The sequence below is a fragment of the Lepidochelys kempii genome, chromosome 4 (genome assembly GCF_965140285.1).
Source record: "Lepidochelys kempii isolate rLepKem1 chromosome 4, rLepKem1.hap1, whole genome shotgun sequence".
NCBI classification, from domain to species: Eukaryota; Metazoa; Chordata; order Testudines; family Cheloniidae; genus Lepidochelys; species Lepidochelys kempii.
Window position 1 is genome coordinate 128,001,422 of NC_136383.1, and position 12,625 is coordinate 128,014,046.

Sequence of the window (12,625 nt, forward strand, 5' to 3'; positions counted from 1 at the left end):
AATGTGCTTAACTTTACACAACTGAGTAGTCCCAGGGATTTCAATGCATCATATGCATATGTAATTGCGAGATCCAGAATCTAAATCCCTACATATAATAAATTCTCTTTAGTTTTGAAAACTAAAAAAATAGTACAAAAGACCACAGAGATATTTAGCTTTAAAAGTTACTGATTAGATACATCACATGCTAAGTTTCTCTAAACTTTGCAACTATTAATATCTGCAGAACTGAACATCAACATTCACAACCCTAAGAGGCAAATATTGACCAAGATAAATTCATCTTGAAGGATAAGAAACCTTGATGTTACCCAAAACAAGAAGTCAGGATATGTATTGTTACATACATTCTGAATGTCTTCATCTGAAATATCTGGAAATATCTTTATTATGGCAATTCATTTTTAAATCTGTAACTAAATTTAAAAAATAACCTTTTAATGGGAGATGAATTTAGAGGCCTGAAGAAAAAATGCTGCATTTGAAGCCAATGAGACTCTTCATAGGAGAAACATTAATTCATGTGCACAAGTAAACTTAAAATGGCCTCAATGTTTGAAACAATTTTTGTTAAAAAATAAAATCAGAAATGGGCCAATAACTTCTTTAGCCAGGTCCGATTCATTGCAATTTAATTACAAATAAATAAATAGTATTTAGATTTTTATCACTCCTTTGGTCTAACCATCTTCAAAGCATTTTGTAAACATTTATCCCTCACAACACACCTATAAGCTAGAAAGATGATAATGTCATTTTATAGATGGGGAAACTGAGGCACAGAGGTCAAGTGATTCACTCAAGGTAAAACAAGAAATCTGTTGCACAACAAGACCATCTCTCTTCTTCCCCAGGGAGCCTTGAGACAGCTAATGAAAATCAAGGCTTATAAGAAAAGTGCTTAGAGATTCCCAAAATGACCTTTGCTTCAGATGAGGATAAAGATCATACAGCAAGGGTGCGGCTGAGACAGGACTTGATCCCTAGAAGTCAGTGGAAATTTGGCCTTTGATTTCAGTGGGAGCAGGATTTTGCACCAAGGCTCCACACAGAAACCCCAAAGATGTTCACCTAGTGAAAGCAAAAATTTTAAGCCATCCAGTGATGATCACATGTGGCCAATCTGTAGTTACTGTACCTCAGCATCAGTGGTTTCTTGACAGGTGACTGAACACCAATCCACCCCCACCACATATGCAGCATTATGCTGAATAAAATTAATACTCCTTTCTCCATAACTTTGGTTCAGTAGTCCCATGTTTAGTACCAGACCCATCTGCACCCACACTGTGGGTTCAGTACTACAGACATTTACTATGGGGAATAGTGCTGGCTACTGAATTGTGGTCCCACTGGCTTTGACAGGACTACACCCTGAAGCAAATTATTATTTAACCTTCTTTCTATTTCAGTAGCACCTACGATCCCCAGTCATGGACCAAGACCCCATTGTGCTAGGCGCTGTACAAACACTGCACAAAAAGACAAACCCTGCCCCAAAGAGCTCTCAATCTCAGTGTAAAACAAGAGACAGCAGATGGATTGAGACAGACTGAGGGAGTACAAGAGAACAATGAGACAGTATTGGTCATCATGACAGGCTGTGGTCTCAGCACACCAGCATCCTAACCATTGTCAATTTTTTTGTGGGCTTGTATAGTACAGTAAGTCATAAGGCAGTTAGTGAACATTTGCAGAAGGGGGTTTGATATCGAAACACTAGAGTCAAATTCTGCCCTCATATACACCAGTGCAACCTCATAAATTTCAATGGAATTGCACCAACTGGTGTAAGTGAGGGCAGAATTTGCCCCCTCAGCTGTATGGGGGATTCTGCAATGAAAAGCAAACACAGCAACTCGGCCAAAATAGCGGCAACAACAAAAGTTACGTGAAAAACAAACTATCAACCCCCCTGACTAACTGTTGGATTTGATCTAGTTACCAGCAAAGGACTTTTAAGATATTTTGCTGATGAGACTGGAGAGGATTTTAGAGCGGAGTACACAAAAGCCACACACTGTAAGCTGAGTAGACATTGGGTGTCCCCATGACAATCCCATCTGAGTGGGAAATGTTTGCTAGTCCTGGCATGGACTGGTTTGGTTTTGATGATTACGTTCCTCAACACACTAGTCTTGTTGGGAATCATTTGCTAGCCTGGGAGTTAGGGGGCGGAGTGGGGGCGGGAAGAGGTGGAGCGAGGGCAGGGCCTCAGGGTGGGGCAGGGGTGGAGGACCCACTGGCAAAAAATAATAGTCAGAGCCTGTGCATTCGGGGCAAACATAATCCAGGCCAGCCCAAGGTTTTGAGGGGGGCTGTGATGTGCTTGGGAGGCATGCACATCTCTGTGGCTGACGATGGGAGAAGGTTAGTGTGAAAGCTGTGGCAATATCCTTGAAAAACCTTATTGAATTAAGATTATGTGTCTTTGGAGCCTGTTGTATTAAATGCGAAGGTTACATATTACCGTGGGCCTGGACCATACTTGGTCTTTTGGGACCGTACATGTGTCATGGATTTCCTGGGAAATCCACCCCAGTTATGCAAAACCCAGCCTTTGGGAAACCGAGGCACAGAGGCTACACCCTGAAGAGGAGACCATTGTCTACTGATCACCTGTTCACTAGGCCAAGATCAAAGGCTCGAACTGTATAAAAGAGAGACTGAACTATTCATTGTTGTTCTGGTTCTAAGCCCAGGCTGTTATGAACTTGGGAACCTCTTTGTGGGGTTTGAAGGACTAATTTCCTGCCAGAGCTTTTGTTGGAGTCAGGGAGTGATCTCTGGTAAGCTTATTATTATAGAATCATAGGACTGGAAGGAACCTAGAGAGGTCATCTGGTCCAGTCCCCTACACTCAAGGCAGGACTAAGTATTATCTAGACCAGGGGTCCCCAAAGTGGTGCCCGCAGGCGCCATGGCACCTGCCGGGGCATTTTTCTGTGCCTGCAGGAAACCCCTCTACCAAAATGCCGCCGAGAAGCGTTGCCATTTCTCGGCAGCATTTCAGCGACGGCGCTTCTTGCCGTTGCCGCTTCTTGGTGGCAGTGTTTCGGCAGCAAGGTGCCTGGCGCCCGCCACAGTCTTCTGGGAATAGCAATATGCTATTCCCACAAGAAAGGTTGGGGATCACTGATCTAGACCATCCCTGACAGGTGACTGTCTGACCTGCTCTTAAAAGTCTCCAATGATGGAGATTCCACTACCTCCCTAGGCAATTTATTCCAGTGCTTAACCACGCTGGGACCTTATTAGCATGTGTATAGGTTCTCGCATTATGGTTGTTACCAAGTCCTTGATCTAGAACTTTATAAGCAGCTATATTTATTCTTTCATCTTAAGAATAAATCTAGCTGCTTATAAAGAACTGTGTGGTAACTTGTAACTGCTAGCAGTCATGCTGTTCATAACCTCTGAAGAGAAAGCAAAGGGCAAGTGCTGGCCTGTTTTGGCAGTCTGGCTTACTGGGGATATCACACTGTAGGCAGGGAACTGAGCAGCCTGGAAAAAATCCTGGTGAGGAGGGAGATGCGGATCTCTGCCCAAGAAAGGTGATGGTTGAGGAGCCAGGAGCCTCGAGGGGGTGCCCTTGAAGGACCATAGAGAGGACATACAGGTGCAGTTGCCCAAAATGGTGACAGGGGATGGGCAGGGAAGTCCATCTGTAACCTCGGATGAGTTATTTAACTTCTCCTGCCTCAGTTTCCCCATCGGAGAGATGGGGAAAATAACACCTAACTCTCAGGTGTTGTATGAGTTAGTGTTAAGAACATAAGAACAGCCACACTGGGTCAAACCAATGGTCCATCTAGCCCAGTATTCTGTCTTCTGACACTGGCCAATGCCAGGTGCTTTGGAGGGAATGAACAGAACAGGGCAATTTTGAGTGATCCATCCCATCCTCCAGTCCCAGCTTCTGATAGTTGAAAGACACCCAGTGCCTGGTGTTATGTCCCAGACCATCCTGGATAATAGCCACTGATAAGAACAGTCATACTGTTTGTAAAGTGCTTGCATAAAAAGCACCAAGTATCACCACTTCACTCTTTATACTCCTCGGCACTCCTCACCCTATGAGCATCAAATCTCCTGGCATGTTTGTAATTCACATGAGGAATTTCCATTGGTGTCAACAGGAGCTAAGTGCTCTTGCATTTACTGCCAGTTTAGAAACAGTGCTAGGTGAGGTTCATGTACCACTAACTGGCATGCTGGCAGCTTTCTTAGTTCTGGCGATTGGGAGGCAGCGTGAGAAATTGGGCTATATCTACTAAAGACACTGTAAAGAGGTGATGGTTGCACACAGAAGCTATCATAGTCGGATGCAAGCACAAGCTTTGGGAATAGAACCCAGGACCCTATGGTCCGAAATAGAGGCCTCTTCCCCATGAGCTAAAAAGGGCTTTGGTAATATTAAGACCTATCGCCTCCATAGATTAGCCATCATAGAGCAATATGAACACACATACACACACACACACCCCAATGCTCTGTTCAATCTTGATTCCACATCTTTCCTGTAACCACGACAGAGTGTGAAAAAAAATACTAAAAGAGTAATAAAGAAACAATGGGAAATTTGCTTACTGTACTGTGATGGTGTGACTGTTCGTTACATCCAGCTGGTTTGTTTGTGCAGTTCATTTCCTCTCCTGGGGACTTTACATCAATGCCTGCAGACAGTTCCTCCTAATCTACTCTCTCCACGTTTGCAGCACGGCTCTGCCCTCCTGTGCTTTGGCTATAGGTCATCTTTACCTTTGACTGGGGCTGGATTTACATCAAAGAAACACCCAACAGAAGTTGGGGGCGGGGGGAATTAAGCAGCCGCCCTGCCCTGGCTGTGTGCAGCGAAGAGTTTGAGTATGTGTTTGGTTTGTAGTGTAGTTAGTGAAAAAGGCCTCTGGAAACCCAAAGCAGTGGTGGGCTCTGCTGCCATGGCATGCCGCTGAGGTAATTTGAGAAACGCTGTAATAGCCAGCCCATGACTATATGCTTCAAGAAAGCTGTGTGTCCTTCTCTTGACTAGCCCAATACAACCAGGCCAAGGCTTTTCAAGAGACCATTGATTTTGAGTGCCCAACTTGAGACACTTAAAGGAGGCCTGATTTCAGAGGACAGGTGCTCAGCCCCTCCTGGAAACCAGGCCCCTTTAAGGTCCCTCATGCTGGGCATCCAAAATCACTTACCACTTTTGCAAATCCTGACCACAAAGACTAGGGACAGGATAGGGCCCTCATCTTGATGGATGTGCTAAGTGCTGTGAATAGAGTTTTCATCAGATACCTTAGATAGGCATACAAAGGGGTGAATCTACCACAAACAGAGGGCTTTAATTATCAAAGAGGGCTCTATGCATGTGATCAAAGGAAGGAAATCCACCCTGCCCGATGCAGTGTTCTCCCTCCCCACATCACTCAGCTACACATGCAATTTGAAGGGGAGCGCTCTGCAGCTCTCCACTGGCAAATTGTGCCAAGGCAGCATTCTCCTATGTGGGATCTAGAAACCTGCTGGTAACCTGAGAGAGTGGGACGGAGTTTGCCCAGAGAGGAAGAACTGGCCCAAACAGACATGCTAGAGCAAGGATATTTTCTGAGGGCCTGATCCAAAGCCCAGTGGAGTCGCTAGGAGTCATTCCACTGAAACCAGTGGGCTTTGGATCAGGCCCTAAAGGCTTTTGAGATCCAGGGTGATGTGTGTGTGCTGCAATTCTAACTCCTTAATTTGTGTGACTGGCACTTCTAGCAGACAGCCAGAATTACCACCAACTCTGGCAGTGTTTCAGGTCATATTTTCACATGCATGACAGACTCTCGGACAATCTCTCAGACCTATTAGGCACAAACAGGCTTTTCATCACTGCCAGTCATGCATGCCTTCTCTCTCCATCTCATTTTTTTCCCATCCAAAACACTGTGGCTGTTGCAAGGAGGTTTCAGCTTTTCATTCCCCATTTGCTATCATCATCATCGTCAATTTTGCAGTAGGCCTAAAGAGCCTGTCGTGCCAGGTGCCATGCAAACATTTGGAAGGTAGTCCCAGCCAGGAAGAGCTCACAATCTAAAAGGCAAAACCAGAAGAAGGGCCAGGAAAGAGAGACAACATATGAGCAAGTGTCTGAGTTGGTGATTGGTATACGTCTTGTTAGCAGACTGGAGCCCCGTGCCCCTCAGAGGGCAAAGGGATGAACTAATGGAAGTTAAGGGGGCTGCACATCAGGATTTACCTCGTTACCGGATCCTACCACTTAGTTCTTACCCTCGTGAAGTCACCGTGTGCTGAGGGAAGAACTGTGGTGCAACACGAGGGGGATGCAAAGTGGTGGGACAGGGACTTTGTGCTGAGTACCCAGCACCAGATGTCTGACTTTGTCTCCACTCAGAGAGCCTCAGAAATGTACCACTCGTCTTGAGAGAGAGAACGAGAGAGAGAGAGAGCACATGCAAGCGGGGGAGATTGGTACAAGGGGTTTGGGGTTCTGAGAACCCCTCACCTGTCTAATAATGACCTATATTTTTGCCTGGCAGCACAATTATTGTTTTTTTTTTTTAAATTGTGTCCAGCTAATCAAACATCTAGGCCATTTATCAGTCAGGCCAGTGGAGAATCTGACTGAGCTAAGGAGGAGGTACGTATATTCTAGCCTGTGCTTGTAGCATCTTGGTCTGTGAGGGACACGGTTTGTCCACCAGAGAAAAGGAAAAGAAGGGGGCATGTCTCAAAGTTCAAGAGTACTTAGATCTGGGTCCATTTCTCACTTTAACTGGGCCTGCACCCGATAAGCTTAGGGCTAGAGCCTCGTACCTAGGTCAACAGATGCTACACTGATTTATACCAGCTGAGGAGGGGCCCCAGATACCTTAGCATCTATTTCTGTCCTGTAATTCCAGCTGAAGTAGGACACGGGATGGACCTTTCCTTTCTCTACTTTGTAAGGCCACATTTTCCACAGGTTTCAGAGTAACAGCCGTGTTAGTCTGCATTCGCAAAAAGAAAAGGAGTATTTGTGGCACCTTAGAGACTAACTAATTTATTTGAGCATAAGCTTTCGTGAGCTACAGCTCACTTCATCGGATGCATACTGTGGAAAGTTTAGAAGATCTTATTATATACACACAAAGCATGAAAAAATACCTCCTCCCACCCCACTCTCCTGCTGGTAATAGCTTATCTAAAGTGATCACTCTCTTTACAATGTGTATGATAATCAAGGTGGGCCATTTCCAACACAAATCCATGGTGTCCCCTGAATAGATATGTGGGCACAGTTGGCAACGGGCTTTGTTGCAAGGATAGGTTTCTGGGTTAGTGGTTCTGTTGTGTGGTATGTGGTTGCTGGTGAGTATTTGCTTCAGGTTGAGGGGCTGTCTGTAGGCAAGGACTGGCCTGTCTCCCAAGATTTGTGAGAGTGTTGGGTCATCCTTCAGGATAGGTCCTTAATAATGCATTGGAGGGGTTTTAGTTGGGGGCTGAAGGTGACGGCTAGTGGCGTTCTGTTATTTTCTTTGTTAGGCCTGTCCTGTCCTGTAGTAGGTGACTTCTGGGAACTCTTCTGGCTCTATTAATCTGTTTCTTCACTTCCACAGGTGGGTATTGTAGTTGTAAGAATGCTTGATAGAGATCTTGTAGGTGTCTGTCTCTGTCTGAGGGGTTGGAGCAAATGCGGTTGTATCGCAGAGCTTGGCTGTAGACGATGGATCGTGTGGTGTGGTCAGGGTGAAAGCTGGAGGCATGTAGGTAGGAATAGCGGTCAGTAGGTTTCCGGTATAGGGTGGTGTTTATGTGACCATCGTTTATTAGCACTGTAGTGTCCAGGAAGTGGATCTCTTGTGTGGACTGGACCAGGCTGTGGTTGATGGTGGGATGGAAATTGTTGAAATCATGGTGGAATTCCTCAAGGGCTTCTTTTCCATGGGTCCAGATGATGAAGATGTCATCAGTGTAGCGCAAGTAGAGTAGGGGCATTAGGGGACGAGAGCTGAGGAAGCGTTGTTCTAAATCAGCCATAAAAATGTTGGCATACTGTGGTGCCATGCGGGTACCCATAGCAGTTGTGTTGGAAATGGCCCACCTTGATTATCATACACATTGTAAGGAGAGTGATCACTTTAGATAAGCTATTACCAGCAGGAGAGTGGGGTGGGAGGAGGTATTTTTTCATGCTTTGTGTGTATATAATAAGATCTTCTAAACTTTCCACAGTATGCATCCGATGAAGTGAGCTGTAGCTCACGAAAGCTTATGCTCAAATAAATTGGTTAGGCTCTAAGGTGCCACAAGTACTCCTTTTCATTTTCCACAGGGGCTAAGCCTTTCTGAAAGCTAGGCCACTTATGTTGGTGCTGAAATATGGATTTGGGGGCCTAACTTCGGCTTTGGGCTTCAACTGGAGCAGTTTAACATGTGTTAAAGGCAAACTGCCTTGTCTCCATATACATATTAGCTATCACCTTCCAAAGGCTAGGGGAGACAAGCCAGTGTGAGTCCTGGAGCCGACGACTGAAATAGGGGATAGGGCACTTTCTAAACTTGGGTGTGAGGGTGCGGAGAAACATTTCCCCTTAATGACAGCTGTATTTTGGTTTTATTCACTGTCTGTCATCCTGACATGCTCTCCAGATCATAATTAAGTCATTAAAATTCAGCACCTAGGAATGCAGAGAAGTATTATACCTACTTTTCAGGTGAATAAATTGAGGCACAGAGAGGTGAGTGGCTTGTCAAAGGCCAAACACTGAACTGACGGCAGAACCCAGGAATCCCAACTCCATCCCCTACTCTAACCATTAGATTAAACTCCCTTCCAGAGTCAGGAATAGAACAGAGTGACTGTTTTGTTACAAATGCCTCAAATCGATCCAAAACTAATCCCCTGAGCTAGCCATTAAACCACTCTCCCACTTCTGAAAACAAGCAGCGAGGTAAAACTTCTTACCTGTTATGGGTACTAGCCTAATTTAAAGTGTTGTTCCTAGGAGTAGGCCTTCCAAGATGTCGCAGACAGGGAGGATGGTTCAGTGGTTAGGGCCCAAGCCTGAAACTTGGGTTCAAGTCCATGCTCTACCATCGACTTCTTCTGTGACCCTGGGCAACTCATTTAGCCTCTCTGTGCCTCCATTTCCCCATCTGAAATTGAGTCAATAGCACTTCTCTACCTCACAGATGTGTTGTGAGGATTGAAGATTGTGAGGTGCTCAGATACTGCAGGGACAGGGGCATGATAAGAACCAAAGGTAAGGTGTGACAATGGTAAAGAATCACAGAAGGAGATACTTTCTTCTAACACTGAACAAGGATCTCCATTAGATCAAGGAAAACTATCATCCCTAGAACTACTCTGTCCCCCTCTTTCACTGCAGACCTTCTTCTCTATGGCCGTCTCCAGCCTCCCTTCCACCCAGCCTCCTGCTACCTCTGGAGCTGTGTACATATCCTCTCAAGGTAGAGAACAAGCATTTAGAGAGACAGATTCTTTTTCAAGAGAAATCCCTGAGGAGCAGAAAGGAGGCAAGTAGGACAGTGACACTCATTGATCCTCAAGAGAAAGGGCCCAAGGCTCAATTATTCTGTTCCTGTGCTCAGGGCAAGGAGGGAGAGGTGGGGCACAAAGGTTTTAGGCCATATTCTGGGGTTGGACAGGGCCCTGCCAAGCCTCAAGTGTAAATCAGCGCAGCCTCATGGCTGCTCTAACTTGTACTCTGCTTCCAACGTGCTCCTGCAGGCCCTGGAAAGCAGAGACAGACGTAGTGCAATGCATCAGGGACATCAGTGCATCTACACCACATGCTGGGAGCAAAGGCAGTACAGAGACAGTGATACTCTCAGTAGACTGCTGCTGCCCATTTTAAGGCCCTTTTATGCTGCTAGAGTGGCATAAAAGGCCTTGGCGCAGCCAAGGTGTCAGCCAAATGTCTCACTGTTGTGAGGAGGTGTTGTAGGGACCTTCACACATACAGCATCACGTCAGCTCAACATCTAGAAACAGACGACTGTGAGCAGGGAACAAAATAAGCATTCTTGGCTTTTGCACATTTAAAACAGATCTCAATATTGCTGTAGCACTAGGCATGGGTGTAACAGTACAGATGCAATACAGAACAATGTGGGTGTCTGCTTTGCATATCTAGAGCACTTTCCATCTAAGGATCAGATGAGACCATTTCTCCATCACATCCAGCATCCTGTCTCCAAAAGTGACCAATATCTGCTGCTTCAAAGGAAAGTGATCTTTCCTTCACGCAACATAATAATGAACGTAGTCAATCATATGATGCTGTACAAGGTATGAAAGAAGAGATCCTTCCTGACCTCAGCAGCTGGTCATTTAATGTTCAGAAGCCTCAGATTTCATTGGTCTGATATTAGCATCCAAATTAGAGGTGAGAATGTTAACCAGCCTTTTTAACAATCCAATGAAACAACAGGCCTGGTGTGGGGGCTCCCTCCTCAGTCCTACTCTGTGCTTTCTCCTGTGAAAGGGGGCAGGGAATAACTGGACAGCTGAGCTTAATTTTTCCTCAAAGGAGCCATTAAGCAATTTCCCAGCCTGGAGTAGTAACTGTTCCTGGGTATCATTAATCAGTATCGCTCATGGAAATCTAATTGTACATCATCATAAGGCTAGAGTGTGCTGCTCCGCATCCTGCTCAGCAGAAGCCCTCACGCAGACCTGAAGGCAAAGCTTGGCCCCTTGCGTTTACCCCCTTCATTCACTCCCACAGCATCATGGTCTTGCATAATGTGTTCATCCCAAGACGCACCCATGAGGCTGGTGAACAGGACGCTGGGAGGCAGGATCGTAACTACTGGAAGAATTCTGGACTCCCCCCCACGCCTTCCTCCTCTCCGCCCTGCTGTGTTGTTACCATAGATGATGGACCCAGACCCAATTGAGAGGCTAACGGCACCGCCATGACCTGCGCTCTCCTGGCTGTTACCTTGGAAGCTGCCATCACGGCTGCTGTTGCTGCGACATTCAGTCCCCGCTTCCCAAAGTGCACCAGGGCATCGTAGCTCCGATCCTTCGCTTGGACGAGGCAGTCATCAATTTCCTGTCATGCAAGACCAAAAAAAAAAAGCACAAGAGGGAAGAGTTCAGACCTCCTGCCATCTCTCTCAAGGGTCAGGCCATCATTCATAGACGCGGCCATCTCCCTCCCTCCTTCCCAGCAACTGGAGTACAGCCAGTACTTGAAAAGGAAAAGAGGACGGCAGGAGAGCAGTAGCTTCCACTGAAACCTCTGGGAGTTGCTTTTATTCTGTGAGTGGAGAATTGGGCCTACAAGTCTGAGTGGTGTGACAGGGTCGGGCCAGATGGCTACAGGAGAGTGATTTTTTTTTTCTTAAAATAAAAAATCCAGGAGGTGACCGGGCTTCTGCCCACCCACTACTAAAGGAGAGTGATAGAAGGCAGATATATTAGCCCCAGGTTAAGCAGGTCCCTTTCCCCTGGGTCAGGTAACGGGGGCAGTTCCAGAACAATCAGGAACTTGTTGGAACCAATTAAGGCAGATAGGCTAATTAGGATACCTGGAGCCAATTAAGAAGCTGCTAGAATCAATTAAGGCAGGCTAATCAGGGCACCTGGTTTAAAAAGGACCTCACTTCAGTCAGTGAGGGGCACACAAGGAGCTGAGAGGGAGAGGGTGTGCTGCTGGAGGACTGAGGAGTACAAATGCTATCTGGCATCAGGAGGAAGGTTCTGTGGTAAGGATACAGAAGGTATTGGGAGGAGGCCATGGGGAAGTAACCCAGGGAGTTGTAGATGTCACACAGGTGTTACATGAAACACTATGGACAGCTGTGATCCACAGGGCCCTGGGCTGGAACCTGGAGTAGAGGGCGGGCTAGGGTTCTCCCCATCCCCCCAACTCCCTATTGGATACAGGAGGAGTTGACCTGCACTCTGGGTCCCACCAGAGGGGAAGGTCCTGGCCTGTCCCCCGACCCACTAGGCGGACCAGCAGAGACTGAGGGAATTGTTCTCCTTCCTTTTCCCCACGCTGGCCAGTGATGAGGTTAGCTGAGTGAACAGCAGGTTTGAGTCACTAGCAAAAGTGGCCAAACTGAGGGCAGCCATGAATCCCTGAGGCAAGCAAATCTGCCAATAAGTGCGGGACCCACCAAAGCAGAGGAGGAACTTTGTCACAGTACTTGAAAACTGTTATGTCCCCTCTCAGTCTTATCGCTTCCAGACTAAACAAACCCAATTTTTTCAATCTTCCCTCATAAGTCATGTTTTCTAGACCTTTAATCATTTTTGTTGCTCTTCTCTGGACTTTCTCCAATTTGTCCACATCTTTCCTGAAATGTGGGGCCCAGAACTGGACACAATACTCCAGTTGAGGCCTGATCAGCGTGGAGCAGAGCGGAAGAATTACTTCATGTGTCTTGCTTACCACACTCCTGCTAATACATCCCAGAATGATGTTCGCTTTTTTTTTTTTTTTTTTTGCAAAAGTGTTACACTGTTGATTCATATTTAGCTTGTGGTCCACTTGTGGTCCAGATCCTTTTCCACAGTTCTCCCTGTGCATCTACTTTAGTGTAGATGTGTAGTGTAGAGTTAGTTTATGTCGACCTATCTCTGCAGTGTAGATCAGGCCTGAGTTAGAGA

At 46.2% G+C, this 12,625-nt stretch overlaps 1 protein-coding gene across 3 annotated transcripts in view; it reads right to left on the reverse strand.

Moving 5' to 3' along the window:
• REEP1 (receptor accessory protein 1) overlaps positions 1-12,625 on the reverse strand; it is a 106,500-nt gene that overhangs the window by 35,241 nt on the left and 58,634 nt on the right. For 2 of the 3 annotated variants that reach the window (XM_073342861.2, XM_073342863.2), the window contains one exon: positions 10,947-11,060. In XM_073342861.2, the coding sequence (XP_073198962.1) occupies positions 10,947-11,060 (114 nt within the window). Of the gene's footprint in view, positions 1-5,918; positions 6,070-10,946; positions 11,061-12,625 lie in introns of those variants that run through there. The other variant, XM_073342862.1, reaches the window with a different exon arrangement.